This window comes from Quercus suber, unplaced genomic scaffold (assembly GCF_002906115.3).
Source record: "Quercus suber isolate HL8 unplaced genomic scaffold, Cork oak 2.0 scaffold_111, whole genome shotgun sequence".
NCBI classification, from domain to species: Eukaryota; Viridiplantae; Streptophyta; class Magnoliopsida; order Fagales; family Fagaceae; genus Quercus; species Quercus suber.
Window position 1 is genome coordinate 512,716 of NW_027069576.1, and position 22,747 is coordinate 535,462.

The 22,747-nt window shown below is 34.5% G+C and overlaps 2 protein-coding genes across 2 annotated transcripts; both read left to right on the plus strand.

Moving 5' to 3' along the window:
- Positions 1-3,870: 3,870 nt before the first annotated feature.
- Positions 3,871-9,781, plus strand: LOC112026325 (cellulose synthase-like protein D3). The gene is made up of 4 exons (XM_024059009.2): positions 3,871-4,204; positions 4,881-5,787; positions 6,746-7,553; positions 7,717-9,781. The coding sequence occupies exons 2-4, from the start codon at positions 4,913-4,915 to the stop codon at positions 9,472-9,474; spliced, it is 3,441 nt and encodes a 1,146-aa protein (XP_023914777.1). The 5' UTR covers positions 3,871-4,204; positions 4,881-4,912; the 3' UTR covers positions 9,475-9,781.
- Positions 9,782-12,442: 2,661 nt separating this feature from the next.
- LOC112026345 (FAS1 domain-containing protein SELMODRAFT_448915) lies at positions 12,443-13,198 on the plus strand. Its single transcript, XM_024059031.2, has one exon. It carries the CDS (start codon positions 12,443-12,445, stop codon positions 13,196-13,198), a length of 756 nt encoding a protein of 251 aa, XP_023914799.2.
- Positions 13,199-22,747: the final 9,549 nt, after the last annotated feature.

Genomic DNA, 22,747 nt, shown 5'->3' on the forward strand with positions numbered 1-22,747 from the left:
TCACAATATATAAATCTTACAGTTATATGGAACCCACACAAGAAAGCATGTATATATTAGGTGCATTTGAGGATTCCAAATATCTTCCCCAAAAGGTTATCCTTGGATTTTGACATTTTAATTAAAAAATCCAAATCAATTGCAGGAATTAGGCACCCTACACTGCACTATGAAAGTTTATATTTATTTAAGAAAAAACAAAAAGAAAAAGAAAAATGTGGTTTATAACTGAATCAATAGAGAAAAAGGAAACCTAGGAGTAATTTGCACTTCAGTTTTAATATTAAAAAAAAAAAGTTATATATCTGAGCCAATAGAAAGAAGACACCTAGGAGTGATTGGCATTTTTTGTAATCTCAAAGAAACGTGTGGACAACTGAGCAAATATATAATATACAAATCAGTAGATTATTTTTATTGATCTGTTTATTTTAATTTTGCATTAAAATTGATCTATATATTTGTATATGTACATAGTACATGTAACATTTTTCTTTAAAAAAAGAAAACATATTTATTGTGGACAGTAATGCACTTTCAATTCACTTACTATTTTTATTTGTTTTGATAACTCAGTTACAAAATACAATATCATGATTTTCCTAATAAAAGAAAGCATGTTATACCATTGTGTTATAATTCTTACTTATGCACATATAAAGTATGTTATATATAAAAAATAACATGAACCATAACCAATTAATGGATTGGAAAAAAAAATCCTTCAAAATTAACTTTATCATACGAGAAAGATTGTCATAGAAAAAATACAAATAAAACTAAAGTCTAGTTTCTTTAGTTTATGTACATCAGATTCCTCAATTAAAATATAATAATAATAATATTATTATTATTTTTTTTTTTGAGGAAAATATGGAAACTGCTTTTATATAGATAAGCTTAATATATCGGCTTGAAGTATATCGTGAAACTGTAGAGGAACATTCTCTATCCAAACAAAAAAATCTGGAATGCTAGCGGCATATCTAGCCAGACTATGAGCTGAAGTGTTACATTCCCTCTTTGTGTGAGAGTAAAGTAATTCATCGAAACCTTTAGACATCTGATTGGCATCCTCAATGAGCAAACCCAGTGGTACCAGCAGCCTTTCTTCCTTCATTAGTCCATTAACCCTTTAAAGACAGTCAATGAGTATCCCTCCAAGACAGCCCGTTTCACTCCCACATCCAGTGCAAAAGAAAGAGTCCAACCCACAACTATCACCTCAATATCAGCACTGCATAATTCCTGGTGTACCAGCTTTGAGCATGATGCAATCACTAAGCCTTTGTGATCTCTAATAACAACTCCTATACCTGTTTTTTTATCATGTGGGAAGACAGCACCATCAAAGTTTATTTTGAAGAGCTCTGATGATGGTGGCCTCCAATGATTTCTGGGACATTTACAAATACATGGATCCCATTAGTAGATTATACTTATATATTTAAGAAACAAGAAAAAGAAAAAATGTGGTTTATACATGAGGCAATAGAAAGTGGACACCTTGACCTAGGAGTGATTGGCACTTTTGTAATCTCAAAGAAACGTGTGGACAACCGAGCACAAATTAATTATAATACAACTTTTAGAATTGATCTTTTTTTTTTGTTTTGTTTATGTATACGTAGCTAATATTTTTTCTTAAATTAAGAAGGAAAAAAGAATGAAGATATTTATGGTAATTTAGTCTGAACGAACTCGCCTAATGTGAAAAAGCCAAAAAGGCATGGTATACAGGCTGTATATAACAACTAGCGTTTTGACACGTCAACGCGTATTCACATTTCACACACAACAACAATACAGGCAACAGCTAAGTTTACACGCTTTTGTTACATTAGTCTGAATTTTAACAAGGTTCTTTTATTAAAAAAAAAAAAAAGTCTGAATTGTAACAAGTCCATGAATTATTAATAATTATAAATAAAAAAGGTCAATTTTAAGTTGGATAATTCAAATCCTTGCTCTGATATTTATATGCTACTTACTAATACGACATCAATATTAGAAATGGTCCTGTCTGATTGTCTCCTCTTGGACAACTATTTTGGATATTCATCCCAACGAAGATTCATACTTAGGAGACTCATTCTGATATATATATATATATATATAAGACTCATTCGCTTCTCAAAAAAGGAAAAAAAAATATAAGACTCATTTTCATAATACCCAATTTACAAAACAATAAATCATAGTGTACTTTTATTAAAAAAAAAATCATAGTGTACTAATTAGATTAAAAAAAAAAACCTATGTACTAATTAAAAGATAAATGAATCAATTATTAAATAATTAAACTCTAAATTGGAAAGAAAATTAGCCATGGCCATTCTTTCCAAAGTTGGAGGACTGAAAATATATTATTATCAAATCTCCCTAATTTGTGACTCAATTTGTTCAAAAATATCCAAAAAATTCACTTCACTTTTTTAACCCAAAAAATTCTCCAAAATAAGAAAGAAAGAAAAAAAAATTCAAGATCCTTTCCATAAGAAGCAATGCCGTGTACACAATATTTTCACAATAGATTTCACAGTTGTAGAGTTGTTAAGTCGCTATTAATTCTCATTTAAGCTTACTCATCGTTTTATTATTTTTATTCATCACTTAAAACTTGCCACTTCAACAATGGTGAAAATTTTGTGGAAAAAGATAAAGAATCTAGACTAATTGTTCCATAAGTGGAGTCCATTATCCAAAGAGAAACGATACGTTCATAAAATTTTTATAAAAATGACAGGTTGTTACGATTTTTTTTATAGACAAAAAAATAATTTTAATGATAAATTAAAATTAGAACTAATAAAAATTTACTACTTATAATTTGTTGCGAAAATATTGTAAATGTAACAATTACATTATCCAAAATGTAAAAGGCTCTTTCATGACTTTAAAATTAAGTTACTTCGCTTTCCTGTGATTTAAAAAAAAAAAAAATACAAAGCCTATTTTAACTCCAATCTTGTCCAAAACTGTAACACTCTCCTCTTTAGTCTTAACCTTAAAAAACACACAAAAAACACGTATGAACCAGCGGTCCAATAAGAAGCTGGCCATACACAAACACAACATTTAATTTCTCTTACCTCAAATCTCAGAACCTTCTCTTTCTACAAGTAAAATACATATATAGTAAGAATATCAAATCAAATATAATAATATATAATAAAATAAATAAAAAAGAAAAAAGAAAACAAGGCCCCTTCAATCATGGCCTATTAGTGCTCATAGTTTTTCCCACGACAAATACCAAGTCCCCAAACACTCTTTTTTCTTCTCTCTCTTTCTCTTTCTCTCTATCAAAACTACTTTACCAAGTCTCTATCTGTGTTGTGTTTTTAAGCGTGTGTCTGTGACAAATACGAAGTCTTTAGTATTATTATGGGATTAGCGGCCTCTTCCTTGTTGTAGAGCAAGTCGCCCTGTTTGAACAATTCTCTTCTATACTACTTGTCTGCTACCTACGATTGCTTCAAAGTTTTAAATCATTATTATAGTCTCTTCGTTTTCATAAAATCCCACTGCATTTTTTCATTTTGCCTATTAAAAAAAAAAAAAATACAAAGCCTATTTTAACTCCAATCTTGTCCAAAACTGTAACACTCTCCTCTTTAGTCTTAACCTTAAAAAACACACAAAAAACACGTATGAACCAGCGGTCCAATAAGAAGCTGGCCATACACAAACACAACATTTAATTTCTCTTACCTCAAATCTCAGAACCTTCTCTTTCTACAAGTAAAATACATATATAGTAAGAATATCAAATCAAATATAATAATATATAATAAAATAAATAAAAAAGAAAAAAGAAAACAAGGCCCCTTCAATCATGGCCTATTAGTGCTCATAGTTTTTCCCACGACAAATACCAAGTCCCCAAACACTCTTTTTTCTTCTCTCTCTTTCTCTTTCTCTCTATCAAAACTACTTTACCAAGTCTCTATCTGTGTTGTGTTTTTAAGCGTGTGTCTGTGACAAATACGAAGTCTTTAGTATTATTATGGGATTAGCGGCCTCTTCCTTGTTGTAGAGCAAGTCGCCCTGTTTGAACAATTCTCTTCTATACTACTTGTCTGCTACCTACGATTGCTTCAAAGTTTTAAATCATTATTATAGTCTCTTCGTTTTCATAAAATCCCACTGCATTTTTTCATTTTGCCTATTATTCTCACAAAGGAGTTTTACACACAACGAGGTACACCCCCTTTTCTCTTTTCCTTTCAATGCTCTATGATCTAGTTTCTCTTTCTTTTTTCAGCTTTAAAAAAAAAATTGTAGTACTAGTACTAAGATAGTGTTGTTATGGTCTGTTTGGCTGCTCAGAAAATGAGATGAGAATTCTTTTGGATCTTAGATTTCTTAGTGTGTTTTTTTTTTTTGGGACTTGGTTTGAGGATTTTGTACTGGTGATCTTATCTTATGCTTTGTTTGGTTGCTGAGTATTTGGATCTTTTTTATTTCAGTTTTTTAGGAGGAAAAATAAGAATAGAAAATTGGATCTCATGTAGTAGTACTTAATAGTCGGTTTTTTTTTTTTTTTTTTTGAAAATTTTTGGAACCAAACAGAGATTTAAGAGATTAGAAGATGATCTGTTGCTTTACCACATTTTTTGGATTCTTGTCTTAAGATTTTGACGTAGTATAAACTGTGTCAAAGGTTTGTACCGCTATAATGGTCTGTTTGGTTATGGGAATAAAAATGTAGAACAACAAAATTTTTATTCACTTAGAGCCTAATATGTACATATATGAAAAAAAATATAGCTCTGAATTTTTGTTTCAATTAAGGCGTATTTAAGATCTGGTCATGGGTTTTGTTGTGGTGAATTGAAACTATGCTGATGAATTTGTTTGTATTTCTGAAACAACAGGAACTTGGGATAGTTGCTGTTAGTGTTTGACCATGGCGTCTAGGTCCTTCCACATGAGTAGATCAAATCTATCGACGTCTTCTGATGCCGTTTCTGAATCTCAAAACAAGCCTCCACTGCCTCCAACTGTGACCTTTGGCCGGAGAACTTCCTCCGGTCGTTACATCAGCTACTCCAGGGATGATCTTGATAGTGAGCTTGGGAGTGGTGAATTCATGAACTATACAGTACATATACCGCCAACCCCTGATAACCAGCCTATGGATCCAATGATATCACAAAAGGTTGAAGAACAATATGTGTCGAATTCACTCTTTACAGGTGGGTTTAATAGTGTTACTAGAGCTCATCTCATGGACAAGGTGATTGAGTCTGATACAAGCCATCCCCAGATGGCTGGTGCAAAAGGCTCTTCATGTGCAATTCCTGGGTGTGATGCAAATGTGATGAGTGATGAGCGTGGCTCAGACATTCTCCCTTGTGAGTGTGATTTCAAAATATGTCGGGACTGTTATATTGATGCAGTGAAAACCGGGGGTGGGATTTGTCCAGGGTGTAAGGAGCCTTATAAGAACACTGATTTGGATGAAGGAGCTGTGGATACTAGTGGGCGGCCACTTCCCCTTCCTCCGCCAAATGGGATGTCAAAAATGGAGAGGAGGTTGTCGTTGATGAAGTCAACAAAGTCGGTGTTGATGAGGAGTCAAACTGGGGACTTTGATCACAATCGGTGGCTGTTTGAAACAAGGGGGACTTATGGATATGGGAATGCCATATGGCCAAAGGATGGGGGTTTTGAAAATGGGAAAGATGATGAAAATACTGAGCCAACGGAGTTGATGAACAAACCGTGGAGGCCACTTACACGGAAATTGAAGATACCTGCTGCAATTATCAGCCCATATCGGTATGGTCTCTGTTTCTTGATTTTTGATGCTGTTGTTATTCTCCTTTGGATCTTATTTCTTATAATGGGAATTCTTCTATATAAAAGGATGTTTGTCAAATTTTCAACTGACATCCTGCAACATTTTCATATCGTCCAATCATGTATAAGTAGTGAATGTTAACGAGAATGCATACAAGGACACGCATACACGCATGCCTTGCGCGTGTGCACACGTCCCCAATTTGGAGTATAATATGATGTTAAACTACTAAAACTATCAGCTTCGTGATTCCTAGATCAAGCGTGTGTGTGTGCATGCATAAATTATTTCTCTCTTGCTATCCTTGTGTCTAGAAGATCATGTCCAACCATCCTAGTCAAGCCATGATAGTCTCGTACTATCATATTTTGAGGATAATAGTTGGTGAAAGTATTTATTTCTACGGATACACCAATATTTATTTTTTGGTTCATCTATGCAAATCAGTTGCTGATAATGTAAATTTTGATTTTCCATGTTATCTTCGCAAATTGGACCTTCATGATAAAAAAAAAAAAAATATGGTTGAAGGAACTATATACAAGTTAAAGTTGCCTGAGTATCTTATCCTTTTATTTTTTCTATTTTTATTTGCATTGGTGCCTTATTGAAATCAACTTGAATTTGGTCTATTGCTAGTGAAGTCTAAATAACTAGTCTTACCTTAAAAAAAAAAGAACTACATCTTATGTCTATGAACTGTTTAGATCCCCTCTTAAAATGGATCTATTTATAACGTGCTTTATCACTTAAATATTCTTGAACCAACAGCCTAGTTCTTGTAATATATAATGTTAAATGTAGGCCATAATTAAGGGCCTTAGAAAAAGACATCTCTCTGAGTTTTCTGTAGAATTTATCTGATAAGTTCCTTTTGTCATTTCCTTCATCCTATACTAATCAATGCCTTTTGCTTTATTTTGAATCTGTATTCAGGCTTCTGATCGTCATTCGTATGGCTGTTCTTGCATTGTTTTTGATGTGGAGGATCAACCACCCTAACAATGATGCAATGTGGCTATGGGGAATGTCTGTAGTTTGTGAGATATGGTTTGCTTTTTCTTGGCTGCTTGATCAACTTCCCAAACTCTGCCCAATCAATCGTGCTACAGATCTTAATGTTTTAAAGGAAAAATTTGAAACACCTAGTCCCAGCAACCCCACTGGAAAATCTGATCTCCCAGGCGTAGATATCTTTGTCTCTACTGCAGATCCAGAGAAAGAACCACCTCTGGTCACTGCAAACACTATCTTATCAATTCTTGCAGCTGATTATCCAGTTGAAAAGCTTGCTTGCTATGTTTCTGATGATGGAGGTGCACTTCTAACCTTTGAGGCCATGGCCGAAGCTGCAAGCTTTGCCAATATATGGGTTCCATTCTGTCGTAAACATGATATTGAGCCCAGGAATCCAGAATCTTACTTCAGTTTGAAGAGGGATCCTTACAAGAACAAAGTAAAGTCAGATTTTGTCAAAGATCGTAGACGAGTGAAGCGTGAGTATGATGAGTTCAAGGTCCGGATCAATGGCTTGCCTGACTCTATTCGCCGCCGTTCAGATGCATATCATGCTCGGGAGGAAATCAAGGCCATGAAGGTTCAGAGACAGAACAGGGGCGATGAACCAGTAGAGGGTGTGAAGATCCCAAAAGCAACATGGATGGCTGATGGAACTCATTGGCCAGGGACTTGGTTGCAATCTTCATCTGAGCACTCCAAAGGAGACCATGCTGGTATAATACAGGTATTTCTATGATCTCTTTAGTTTGTATTGATAGTTGGCCTATCAGTTTTTAGTTGGCTCTTTCTCTATTTATCGACTAGATAACTTAGAATAAGAAAATACATGAAAAGAGGACAAAGTAGACAGAATAAGGCTGAGTTCTTTTCCCCTTAAAATGATACAGGTGATGTTGAAACCTCCCAGTGATGAACCACTACTCGGAATTGCTGATGATACCAAGCTTATTGACGTCACTGACATTGATATTCGTCTCCCGCTTCTTGTTTATGTGTCTCGTGAGAAGCGTCCAGGCTATGATCACAACAAGAAGGCTGGAGCCATGAATGCCCTGGTTCGAGCTTCAGCCATTATGTCCAATGGCCCTTTCATTCTCAACCTTGACTGTGACCACTATATCTACAACTCCCAAGCTATGAGGGAGGGCATGTGCTTCATGATGGATAGAGGAGGTGATCGCCTTTGTTATGTCCAGTTCCCCCAGAGGTTTGAGGGGATTGATCCATCTGATCGATATGCCAATCACAACACTGTTTTCTTTGATATCAACATGAGAGCCCTTGATGGGATTATGGGCCCCGTCTATGTCGGAACTGGATGCCTCTTTCGAAGAGTAGCCCTTTATGGTTTTGATCCACCTAGATCTAAAGAACACCACCCCGGCTGCTGCAGTTGCTGCTTTGGCCGTACCAAAAAGCATTCCTCAGTTTCAAACACCCCAGAAGAGAACCGATCTCTGAGAATGGGTGATTCTGATGATGAAGAGATGAACCTCTCTTTGCTCCCTAAAAGGTTTGGGAACTCAACTTTCCTCATTGATTCCATCCCAGTGGCAGAGTTCCAAGGCCGTCCTCTTGCAGATCACCCAGCTGTGAAAAATGGACGCCCACCTGGTGCTCTCACTATTCCCCGTGAGCTTCTTGATGCATCAACTGTTGCGGAGGCAATCAGTGTTATCTCATGTTGGTATGAAGACAAGACGGAGTGGGGACAACGTGTTGGTTGGATTTATGGGTCAGTTACTGAAGATGTGGTCACAGGGTATAGGATGCACAATAGGGGGTGGAAATCAGTTTATTGTGTGACCAAGCGTGATGCTTTCCGAGGAACAGCTCCTATCAATCTTACTGATAGGCTCCATCAGGTCCTCCGGTGGGCTACTGGTTCAGTTGAGATTTTCTTCTCCCGCAACAATGCCCTTCTTGCCAGTCCAAGAATGAAGCTTCTGCAGAGAATAGCATACCTTAATGTTGGCATCTACCCCTTTACTTCCATCTTCCTGATTGTATACTGCTTTCTCCCAGCACTCTCGCTTTTCTCTGGCCAGTTCATTGTCCAGACCCTCAATGTCACTTTCCTTGTCTACCTCCTTGTTATCACTTTGACTCTATGTATGCTTGCTATCCTTGAGATTAAATGGTCTGGCATTGAGCTAGAGGAATGGTGGAGGAATGAGCAGTTTTGGTTGATTGGAGGGACTAGTGCTCACCTTGCTGCTGTGCTTCAGGGACTTCTAAAAATCCTTGCTGGGATTGAAATTTCTTTCACTTTGACATCAAAATCAGGAGGTGATGATGTGGATGATGAGTATGCTGATCTCTACGTAGTCAAATGGACATCCTTGATGATACCACCAATCACAATCATGATGGTCAACTTAATTGCTATTGCTGTTGGATTTAGCCGAACGATATACAGTACTATACCACAGTGGAGCAAGTTAATAGGTGGTGTTTTCTTCAGTTTTTGGGTCCTGGCTCATCTTTACCCTTTCGCGAAAGGGCTGATGGGACGAAGAGGGAGGACACCGACCATTGTTTTTGTATGGTCAGGACTCATTGCAATCACTATATCCCTCCTTTGGGTGGCAATCAGTCCCCCTTCTAGCACTGATCAAATTGGAGGCTCATTCCAGTTCCCCTGATAGGTCATTTTTTCCTGTCAACTCGAATGTGTTCAGCAATATTCCTTCATTAAATTTATTCTCTCAAAAAGGCAATCTGAATGGACTAGGTATGTTCTTTTTCTTGAGCCCATTTGAATGTTTGGAGCTTTTAGCAATCTGACTAATGATGGGTGGGAGCAAGAGAATGGGAAAAACTAACTGTGGTTTTCCCAGATTTTGTGATTGTTGTGTATGATGTCTTATATGGATTCTTAAGTTAAACGTCTCATTTTCACCTCAAGGATTAGGATAATTTAATTCATTCTTCTGTATAATTCGAAGTTCATCTTCTTTTGTTACTTATTTATAATTTTAATTCTAGATTGGTCTGAAATTTGGATGTAGCCTGGAAGTCAGCTTTGATTGCAGTTTGTAATCTGACCACTCAAAATTATATCATTGTGCCTGAGGTAGGCCTTAGTGTTAGTGAACCTCCTCTTTAGTGTGACCTACTGAATATATTCTTATAATTCTAGTGGAATAGTTGGGCTAAAGATGAAAATTATTCCATACCTAATAATTCCCAAAAATAAAAACGAAATTAATATACACGCCAGGCTTTATTAACTCCGTGATTATTTACTTTGTTGTTCCTATACTGGTCCTTTGTGAAGAAAAACTCAGTATCACAGACTGAGTAATAGTGTATACAAGTCAACAATCACGGCTAAAAGCACGGAACACAGAGAAAGCGTGAGAAAAAGTGTGAGAAAGGGAGAGAGAGTCAAAGAAAGAGAGAGAGAGAGAGAGAGAGAGAGATGCGAGCACTTTATATACACCACATTATGCGGACCTAACTCCTGAAAATGTGGAAGGTTTTGGCTGCGTTTGTTTTGGGTGAAAACCATTTCCGGAAATGGTTTTCGAATTTTCCTTGTGTTTGGTTGCGCTGGAAAATTGCATTTTCCGGAAATCATTTTCAGTTGACTCACGGTCAAGGCTGAAAATGATTTCCGGACTCATTTTCACTTCAAATGAGTTCCGGAAAATGGAGAGAAAGAGAGCGCGAAGACAGAGAGAAGAAAATGGAGAGAAAGAGAGAGCATGAAGACAGAGAGAGGGAAAGAGAGAAAGAGAGCACCGCCGTCGCCGAAGAACCGGGCCTCGCCGAAGAACCGCGCCTCGCACCGCGCCGCCTTCGCACCGCGCCTCGCCGAAGAACCGCTCCTCGCACCGCAAGAACCGCTCCTCGCACCGCGCGCCTCGCACCGCACCTCGCCGTGAACCCAGCGCTCGATCTCGATCTCGATCTCGATCTCGATCCCGATCTCGATCTCGATCTCGATCTCGATCCCCGAAGAACCCAGCGTGCGCCTCACCGTCGATCGTCGATCGTCGATCGTCGTCGCCGCGCCTCTTCCTCTTCCTCGATCTCTCAGCTTTTTTTTTTTTTTTTTTTTTTTTTTTTAAGTTTGATTGCTGTTGTTGTTTTTTTTTTTTTTTTAGAACCGATTATTGTTGTTGTTATTGTTGTTGTTGTTGTTGTTGCGTTTGCCGGAATTTGTTGTTGTTGTTATTGTGGCCGGAATTTTACTGCCGGAATTTGTTGTAGGAAAATAGCATTTTCCTAATTGAACCAAACACATAAAAATATTTTCCACCCCAATTTTCATAATACAACCAAACACTTAAAAATATTTTCCTTTTCCGGAAAATAGCATTTCCAGAAAATATGTATTTTCCGGAAAATATTTTACACGAAACAAACACAGCCTTTGTTAAACCTGTTAAGCTAAACCACCAGCTAAATCTTGCGCCTAATCCAACATCCCTCTGAACAGAACCAAACGCACCGTTTTACTTCAAACAAAACAAGTCTCAGTAAAACAAAACGTTGCGTTTGGTATTAAGTGAAACGGCGCATTTACTATTCTTCTTCTTTTTCATGTTTGGGCTTCTTTTTCACAGACGCAGTGGGCTTGGGCTTCTTCTTCACAGACGCAGGATTGTGCTCAACACTTTGCCTCTAACCATATTTACCATTTTCTATTGTTAGTTGTCACGTTGCAAAAGTGCCATCGAACTGTTATCTAGCCGAAGGAAAAAAAAAAAAAAAAATGCACTACAATAGGTATATCATATACAGTTCCAGAGTACTCTTTCCCTGGAAACAAGAAAATGTTTCCTATGCGCAAAAAAGACTTGATTTATAGTAAAAATTCTGGGTATTATGTTGTTTTTGTCTTATAATTCAAAAGTTGCAATAAAGACGAATACTTTTTCCTGGATGCAATATATTTCCTATCCGCATAGAAGACTAGTGAGTTGAATGTAATTTTTTGTTGAAAACTTATTTGCTTAGTTGGTTAAGTATATAATGAGGTTTTAAAAAGTTGTACATAAATAAATAAGTTAAAAAGCTAAACAGAAGTTAAGGGTGTCTCATGTTTGCGATTTGAACCTCATTTCTCATTCTCCCACTATATATTTACCAATCTAAAAAAAAAAAAAAAAAAAACAGTTTTCAAACCAACCCTCGGCAGAAACAATTTTGAGTAACAGGCTTGAAAAATATTAAAAAGTGGAACTTGGAACTGAATAAAGTTGGAGTTGAGAATTAGTGTATGACTATCTTTTTACGTTAAATTTTGGAGTTAGGCTGGCGAGATCAGTTGGCAGAAATTCATTGCTATTCAACCTCACACAAATTGGAAAGGAATTCTTTAAACCTTATATTGTATAGCCCAAAATGTAGCGGCAAGTGGTAACAGACTTCAACAAGAAAACCTATTATGTAAGTCCTGCCCTTAACATAGTCCTACTCCTTTACATGCATGCAGGAAGTGTGAAACCCAGTTGTTAAGAAAGCACAGTCGCATGTCCAAGCTAAATTCTTTCTTTTTTTCCTGAAAGATTAGCTAACCTCCCTAATAGCTGTCACAAACTCATTCACACCCCCTTCATATTAAGAGAGATTTCATCACCCATCAAGCAGAGAATGACCAACATGGCAGCCTTAATCAGATTAGCAATTCTTCTAGGAGCGCTAGTCTCAGCAGCCACCCCCATTCCTTATCCTGTAAGGAACCAAAACCATGAACTTCTTGATGCCATTGCAGAGATGCAAAGAGCCAACTACTTCACCTTTGTCACTCTAATCAACATGGTCTCTCTTGACCAAAGAATCCAAACCAATGTCACTTTCTTGATGCCCAATGACCGGATGTTATCAAGGACTTTGATGCCACAAGGCACTGTTTTTAACTTCTTACTCCGACATTCAATCCCATCACCTCTGCTTTTCGATTATCTACAGCATATGCCTACAGGTTCTATCATACCTAGTTCATTGCCTGACTACATGCTCAAAATCTCAAACAATGGTAGGAGAAATTTCTCTCTGAACAATGTGAAAATCATTAGCCCAAATATTTGTTCAGCAGGGTCTTCCATTAGGTGCCATGGCATTGATGGAGTTTTGTCACTAACAGTGATGCCAAAGAATAATAACACTTCTCCCCCCTTACCTTCTTGCTCTAACAGCTCAAGTCCTCCTGTTGTAGAGGCTAAAGCACCGGCTCCATCGTTACCATTGCCGACAACACCAATTGGTGAACTTGATCCTACTCCAGCAACTGCCCCAACTCCAACTCAACCAAATGCCAGGCCACACATATCAGGGTCTTCTCCATGGTTGTCTCATGGAGGAATATTGAAATTCTTTGTGACCTGTGTGATGGTGCTAATGGTGGGGTCTATGTAGTGTACTATAATTTTGAAATCTTTGCAGTACTAACTAAATCAGGGATGTTGAAAGTTTTCACATGGGCCAACTAGTTATATAATTTTCACAATGAAGTCCTTGTTTTTTGACTTTTTTCTTTGGCCTGAACGATCAAGTCATTGTTGGAAAAGGCCAATATGCAGTTATGCACTAGTCTTATAATATGTATCGGCTACTATTTTGAATTTAGCAATAGCTAAACAAAAACCAATTCATTCCAAGATTGAACTGTTTTTACCCTTGAATTCCATTCTGAGATCTCTGGCCCTCTGCTGATTATGGCACTGATGTATTTGGAGTAACTCATGGCTTTGCGCTTGGCTTTTAGGGCCTATTATCTGTCTTAGGCTGTTGGGCACTTCTGGTTTGTTATTAGTTTAATACCTCCATTTAAGTTATCATGATGATGATGTCTTTGTAAGTCACTTTATAGACTTGTGTTACTGGTAGTGTTATATACTATGTAGCACTGGCACGAGTATGTGTGTGACACGGTGACATGACAATTTTTGAAAAAATAGACTAATAAATTGAATTCATGACTGATATATGATATTTAGAAATTAGACTATAAACAAAGAATAAGATCTAAAAAGGTAAATAAAAGATAACTAGATAAGTGTTTAGGATTAAAACTAAAAAAGAAATAAAAGATAAGTGTCCCTCTTGTGTCTCACAAATTTTCAAAGAAAATAAGGGACACGGCTGGGGCATGAGTGCAAAAGTGTCCCCAAGAGGTTCCCGTGTTTGACACGGGTACGACAACCTAAATGAAGTGTTTGTAATGTCTAAGTTATATATATATATATATATATAATATGAGTAAATATTTAGTATCCCGAGAATAATGATCCTTCCTCTTATATAATAATTGGTCTCACTAATTAGGGAAAAATTTATGTATAGTTCCTTAAGTTCTTAAATTAATTTTAGGTACATTGTGGTTTTGACCAATGCAACAAAAATATTGTTGTCTTTTCCAATTACAACTAAATTCAATCATGTGGTTCATTGTTTAATACAATTGCATGGTTGAATTTAATTGGAAAATCTAAGAAATTGTGCCTAAAAAATTGTATCAGAGGGCCCCCCCCCCCCACCACCCCCTTTTTTTTTTTCTTTCTCTCTTAAGCAAAATATCTAAGTTTTTTTTTTTTTTTTTTTTTTTTTGTGTCAAATGAGTTAATTTAGTGTAAAAAACGAAGAGTCCAATATAAGTAAACCATAAAAAAATATAATTTTTGAATGATTTTATATTTATGAGCCTTTGTTTATAACTAAAAACAATTCAAGTTTATAAGTCATATATATATATATATATATATTAATAGCCAAAACTAAAAGAGAATCCAATTAAATTCTAAACTGGAGTACTATTTTGCGCCATGTGTCTCATCTAATTTTTAAATTTGTTTGTCAAGTGAATTATTAGGTGCAAAAATTAAAGAGTCTAAATTCAATTAAATTCTAAATTGAATTTTAATTGGAGTTTAATTTTGCGCATGTGTTCCATCTAATTTTTTTAATTTTTGTGGCAAGTAAATTATTGAATGCAAAAATAGAAGAGTCTAGATCTAATTAGATTCAAAATTATATATATATATATATATATCTATGTACGTATGTAATTGGAATTGTTTAATAATTTATGAAGATTGAGAGATTGAAGAGGATGAATCATAGGATAAAAGTAAGGTGGATGAAGTGAAGAAGTCCATTAAGAGTATTGTGTGATTCTAAAATACATACTAAGTTAAAGAGAAAATTTTATAAGACATCTATAAGACATGCTTTATTTAATGATACTAGAAGTTGGACTGTTAAGAAGCAACACATTTATGAAATGAATGTAATCAAAGTTAAAAATATTAAGATGGAAAAATAGAAAAAAAAAAAAAGGGATGGGATTTCAAAAGAGAAGAATCACTTAAAGATAAGGGTCTATTGTTAAATAGATGACAAAAAATTGTTTGAAATGGTTTGATTATGGGTAGAGGGAAGCGATTAATGCACTATTGAAAACAACTTAAGTCAAATGGACAAAATGAAGGTAGAGAAAGACATAAAATAAAGAGCGGTGAAATATAAAAAAACGTGTCAATGAAGGAGGTAATAGAGGTATGAATTTGGCTGGAATACAATATTAGAAAATAATACATGCGATTGACCTTGACTAGTTTGTTAAAGATCCACACAACCTAANCCCCCCCCCCCCCCCACCCCCTTTTTTTTTCTTTCTCTCTTAAGCAAAATATCTAAGTTTTTTTTTTTTTTTTTTTTTTTTTGAGGCCAAAGAAGATAATTGAATTCTATCATCAATAGACTAATAGAGCCATTTTAAGAAAATGTGAGATTTCTCTATCTATTTTGGATGCCCAAACCACTTAAGAAAGCTAGAGTTGTTTTAGGTCTATTATGGGCAGAGGCAAAGTTAGGGTGTGCCATGGCCCTCCTAGTTTTTTCAATTTTCCATTACAAATACAAAAAAAGTACATATTATAGAAAAATGTAGTTATTGGCTGGCACCTCATATATTACAATTTATATCTTTTAGAGAGAGAGAGAGAGAGAGAGAGAGAGAGAGAGAGAGAGAGAGAGAGAGAGAGAGAGAGTATGTCCAGATGTGTGTAGAGGCTGTTTAAACTTATCCCTTTTAACATGCACTTAAATGAGTTTCCTTTTGACAATGCTCTTTTAGTTGTTGTGAAACTATGAATAGCATTGCCTTCCATGGGAAGGGTTTTTGTAAGAAGTATTTGTGCCTTCTAAGAGAAGGGTTTTATGTAAGATAGATTTATGCCTTTTAGGAGAAGGGCTTTGATATGAGATCTTGGTACCTTCTAGGAGAACGACTTTAGTAATAGAAGTTTATACCTTCCATGAGAAGGGCTTTCATAAGAGGGGTGGAGAAGAGTATTGAGATGTGTTTATGAGCAGCAAAACAGTTGAATTTCAGAGTGAGAGAGTACGAGAGTGGAGCTTAGAAGAGTTGTAGGGTGTTATATATAATTGTGTAGTAAGTATGTATGAGATTGTGTAAGAGAAATTAAGAAAGAGATGTTTAGAGATATGAGCAACAAGATAGATATATTTTCTGAATATGGAGAGTGAGAGAATGAGTATAAGAGAGTAATGGTGTTGTAGTGTGTTTAGCAAAGCTGCTGAGATTTTCTGCTGGAGGATGGATAAGGACTTATGAAAGGCAGTTATGAGCTAATGGCTTAAGAGTTTAGTTTCTAATTAGGAAACTACAAACTCAGAAGCTAAGAACTTTATTAAGAGCTTAGGAAGATAATTAGAGGGAGAGAATAGAGAAGTTTATGAGAGAGTTGTTCTTCTCTATTGGTGTCCTTTAGTAAGTTGATGAGGGGTTCCATTTATAACTGAGTTTAAATGGTATGTTTAGTTTTAAGGTATTTTTGTTATTTTGGGTATAGCCACTGGAGGAAAGAGTAGCAAAAAAAGAAAGTATTTTAGCAAAAAAAATATAGTTTCTTTAGTTGGTTTTGGTTTTTAGCCAAATAAGGGAAAAATTTGTAATATTAATACTGTTGGGTTAGCTGTCACAGCTATCATAAGACAACTTTTGCTTGCCGCAGAAGCAGATGAGGTCAGATGTTAGGCTACTGGAATTTGAGTATTAAATGGCTGGTGATATCACTTTCAACTAGGTGTCATGTGTTGAACACATTGCTGGTGTTTTGTTGGAAATGTTTCCTCTTTTGGGGGTTTGTGTTTTCGGTCCAAGATTCTATTAGAACACATTTTTAGTAAGTAATAGAACGATTAGTTGATAGCTAATGAAGCTTTGGAGATCTCGTTAAGATCTTATTGTGTTGTGACTTAATCTTGGTGAGCAAGAAGAGCATTTAATGCTCTGCTCTAGCAGCTAGCAGAGGAATATCTAGTCTGATTGTGGCAGATGGCAGCTGGGTATTAGAGATATCTGAATATTTTATATATTTGAAGATTAAAAATAGCCAATCAGATTAGGCCATGTGTTTGAATTGGATTTTAACTGAAAATAGTAATAAGATTTATGTAGAATAATATAATGAAGTTTCTAAATTTGTATAGGAATAGCTAGAGGTTGAATGAATAGCTATTTTCTCAGCATTTAGATGGTTGGAGATATTGAGTATTTGTCATATGATGAATATTAAGTTTTAAGAAAAGAGCAATGGGGAGTTTTATCATGTTAAGTACTATGTGATAAGAGAGGCTTACTCGCTACACACAGACTCATCAGAGTTCAGGGAGTTGGAGAAGACACGTCAAGTAACATGTTTCTTTTATCAACTTTAAACTGCTGGAGCTTTATTGAACATTTCTCTTGGCCCTCCAAACCACGACTTCCAAAGTTTCCCCCAAAGTGACTCATCAGCTTGGATCATAAGCTGAAGATGAGATGACATCCTTGGGTTTTGTTGTCATTTTCTGTAAATGTGGGCTTTTGTTGGAGTAGCTGCTTCCCATGAGCGTGAAAGAGGTAATATGGGTTGTGAGCTTTGATTTATTACTTGAGCCTGATCCATATATTGATGTTATTGATGTCGTGGGGTTATGATTCCAATTGATGAAGAGGAAATGTGGACCATGAACCCACCTCTTGAAGTAAGGACTTATGAGCCATGTGAGCCCAATCCATGAGATATAAGCTTATTTTGGGATTTAAAGAGATTTATTCAAAAAATCAATAATATGTTGATGTGGCATGGGTTGCCAATGAAGTAGTGCCATGAGGGGTGAAAAAAGAGTCATTACCACTTATCAAAACAAAAATTCTTACCAAGATTGAAAATGCAATTTCAGTTATTTTTTAATGTGTATGCAGAAAGAGAGATTGCTAGAAAACTTACTTTATATTAACTTTAATTGTAAATAATATTAGTATCATAAAAAGAGTGTATGACACAAGTTGAAGTTAATTTATAAAAAAATTAGCTTATAATTTTTTTTCTCAAAAAAATTTGTTATATTTAGTTTGACCCTCCTAAAAAAACTTTTCTAGCTCCGCTACTAATTATGGAGCTTTTAAGTTTTGTATTGTCTAGCTAGGTTATCCTCTGTTTTAGGAGTTGCTCCTACTTTGGGTTGTCACTTTTCATCTAGATTGTTCTCCTGTGTGCCCTAGCTTAATTTTTTAGCAATGTGTTCCAATTGTATTTGTTAAGTTATATTAGCCAAAATCCATATGTGGGCTTTTAGACCCATTATAATATTTTACTTGTTTTACTAGTCCCTACGGACAATGTTAGCAGTCCTTGTAGTCCTAGGACTTCATGCCGCCATACATAATAGACAGACCTCTCTCAATACACTTCAGTTGCTGTATACAATAGAATGCATATTCTCAGTTCTTGTTTTACATGATATCAGACCCATAATCAACATTTCGCATTATGTCGGAAAGATATGCGCATCTCATACAAATAATGTATAGAAACCAAGATCTACTTCGAGTGTTTCACAAACACAATTTTACATGAATCTTGAAATCTAGATAAAAAATCACATCCTGCCAAAAATTCCAAATAGAAAAGACAATAAAAATCTTGAAACACTTTGATTTTCACCTCAATGACTACATATTCTCCCCTTTTTTATTTTACAATATTCTTAATTATTGGATATAGACAATCTCTTATATTTTCCTTGGATATAGAGGCATATTTGTAGGCCTTTTTTTTTTTTTTTTGGGTTTTTGTTTTGGTAGAGCCGAAAGAAATGGTAAGATCCGAACTACTTGTCTGACAACATGCATTTTTCTAAGTTGATGAGTCATGCCATCTAACCCTTTAAGGGTACCTACCCTGTTTTTTCACGGTTAACCAAAACTCCAAGCTAATGTTTCCTCTGCCACCAAAAAAATATGAGTATAGTTTTTGAGCTCTCTTTTAAATTCAATAAATAGAAGAGAAATATTTTTATATGTATGTGTATGGACCATTTGTCCATTTCAATGGCGGACCCATCTACGTTCTTTATTGCAAGGTTCATTACATGTTGGGCATGCCGCATGTGCTATTTTCGAAGACTGGCCGTTTCTTACATGTAACCTTTAGTTCTAAGAAACTCATTTTATACGTTTCTGCATCAATGGGAATATTATTGGGAATTTCAATATTTCTTCAAATCAATTTATATCCATGTTTGCTTTGACGATCATTCACGTCAAATATGTTAAAAATTTTAGTTTTTAGTAACTTAAAAAGTTTATTTATTTTAATAACTCATTTTACAATATACCTAACATTAAATAATCTATTTTTTTACCACTTTATTTAAATACTTTTCCTTTATTTTTTTCTTTTATCATTCAAGTCTCTCTCTTTAAATTTATTTAAATTTATTATTATTATTTATGTTTGCTGTAGTTAGGTGTTACAAAATTTGACTTTTGTTTGACACCTTTGATGTAATGGCCTATTTAATGTTTTCGGTGTTAAAATAGTATTTTAACTATTTTAGCACACATTTGATGTGAATACTCTTATAAATTTGGTGACATTTTAAGCAAGTGACTCTCCAAGATTAAGGTTTAAAAAAAAAAGTATTTTATCTTTTGCCTAAATAAATTTGAAGTGAAAGTTTATGTTTTATTTATTTATTTTAAATGTGAAAATGGGCTTAGAGGAAGTGAAAACCTTGACTGGAAAAACCTACCGCTAGTTTGTAGCTTACCAGCAATCTGAAGAATTAACTAAGATAAAATTGAAGTTTACAAGACATAATATCCCAATTCTAGTATTGATATTTGCGGTAGAACTTACTCACATGACTACATACAACTCCAACTCATTCGAACTATTCTATCTTGTGAATCTCTTCATTATTCATAGATATCAAATCCATATCTAACTCACAACAGCAGTAGCTTGGTTTGTAGTAGCCTTGTGCAGGAACTTCACTTAAACCACTTATTGATCTTCAATTTGGATTTGGAGACGATGCTTGGTACAAATTGTTGGCGTACAAATGTCTTAGCAAGACCTCCTTTTGAAAGAGAGTTCTCCTCACATTAACAATAACTTGGTGTGTGTTTTTGGCAAAAATTATTTTTGCTACTATTCACAAGTCCTACTACACTTTTTAATATTATTCATGGGTCGCACTTTTCTATTTTAACTAACTTTTACTTTTATTTATAGTACTTTCAAAATAAAGTTTTCAGTTTCAGCAAAATAAACGGATTCTAAACAGACTATATGAGTTTCGATATGTTTAGGAATCCTAATGCACAAATCTCTAGGTCTTTGGTCATCATGGGCTAGAAATTGAGAAAACAGTTTGCTAGAGGCTAGATTGGTCAAGTGGATTTGATGATGAAGTTGTGCTTGATGAGCTCAATATGAGCAAATAGCCCAATACCCCCAAATTGTTACTTTATCAGTTAAATTTAGTGGAATCTTTTGAAAAAATTATTAGTCGTACGCTACAATAAAAAAAAAAAAAAAAATTGAGGATTGCATTATTGTTTTCTTGGATTACATTTGTAATTATCGTGATTATGCTGGATTTAATTGTAAAGTAACGGATTTTGGATGTTTACTCATTTTCCAAATATATAAGGGAAAACTAGTTGTTTTCAAAGATAAGTGAGAGAATTATGAATTATCCCAAACATAGAGATGAAAAATATTTTTTCCCCTACATTATATATGCCATATTCTATTTTTTTTTTCTTTCAAAATATCACAGTTCTCATGGAATTAATTTTAGTAACAACATTACATTAGTTTTTGTTAAATTTAATGATCAAATGGAAAATTTGATAGTTACAATGTGAAGAGGATTTGAACCTTAGATTTATTTATTTATTTTTATTATTATTATTTTTAACACTAAAAGGTGCCAGTTGAGTTACAAGGAGTCAAGACTTTTAAAAACTTTATAGTTTAACTTGAAAATACTATCAAGAAGTTTATATAATTTCAAATTTACTATAGAATGGCCAATTTTTATGAAGAATGATAGATTATTACCTTAAAAAATTGAGCTCATGTTATCTAACTCGCCTTTATATTATTGTTTTATGTAAAATAAATAAAATAACTAAAAAGGTGAGTTGTAATACATGTTATTACATTGCTAGAGGTATAAGGGGTGTGTGATTTTATTTTTCAATGAACAAATACGTAACTCTAGACTTATTATTTTATTCAGTCAATTGATATTGAAGAATGATTATTACATTTAAAAATTGAGCTCATGTTGACTAACTCGCCTTTGCATTATTGTTTTATGTAACATAAATAAAACAATTAAAAAGGTGAGTTGTAAATTGTAATACAAGTTCACGTTATACAATTGCTAGAGGCATAAGGGGTGTGTTATTTGATTTTTCAATGAACAAATACGTAAGTTTCGACTTATTATTTTATTCTTCTAAAAATAAAATACTTATTATTTTATTCAGTCTATTAAGTAACAGATTGAAAGTCCTATTCTAATCCTATCCTAAGTGTAAGTATGTGAACCTCTCTCCTTAATAGCTTGTTTGGATGGAGGGTGAGTAGATGAGAGTAGAGTAGAGCGATGAAGTTAAATTAGTTTGTTTAAATGTTTTTTAAGAGAGGAGGGGGAGGGATTTGGAGGGTTTCTAACTACTTCTAATCCCTCATTTTTAATTCCCCCAAATTGAAGAGATTTAGGCTTCATTCGGTGGGGCGTTTTCTAAATGAAAACTAGCGTTTTTGATCAAAAACGCTGGAAGCTATGCGTTTGACATTACATTTTTTGAAAAATTACTTTTTTGAAAACTCTGAAAATTCACATTTGCAAAACACAATGGCATATAGCTTTTCAAAAATACCAGGTAAAAAACGCAATTATCATAATTTGTTGAAGCTTGAAATTCCTAAAATAACCTCACAAATACTAAAGTCTTGCCTGGTACCTTGCTATCATCTATCACCTCTAGGCCTTGCCACTATCTAATTCTACTCGGCTTTGATGAAATTTCGTCTCTCTAGCTTTTTTCATTAATTGAATATTCTAGGCATGCAAAAATTACTTTGGTATGGGATGAGGTTGTGGGTGATGCAAAGAAGATGAGTCTAGAGAAACTTGGATGCAATTGAATGAATTTTTTTTGAAATTACTAAGGTTAGATGTGGACCATGTGATTGGCAGTAGAGGATTTTTGTCTAGCTACCCAGCAAGTGAAGGAGAAGCTTGAGGTAGTAGGAGATATACATTGGGAAAGATAAGAATTAAGTGTCCTTCTTGTGTAATTTTTTTATTATTATAATAACAAAAATAAATTACACTATTAAATGGAACCATATTATTATTATTATTATTGTTATTATTATTATTATTACTTTCTTTATTAAATTTTTTATGGGACATTTTCTTATTATTAAATTATTAAATAAAAAAATATGGGACATTTTTTATGGGACATTTTTTTAAAATGCACATTTTAAAACAGCCTATCCAAACAAGCCCTTAGAGGGGGAGTAGAGCATAGAAATGCTTGACTAAATGAATTACCAAATTTACTCTTACCAAATTAACAAAATT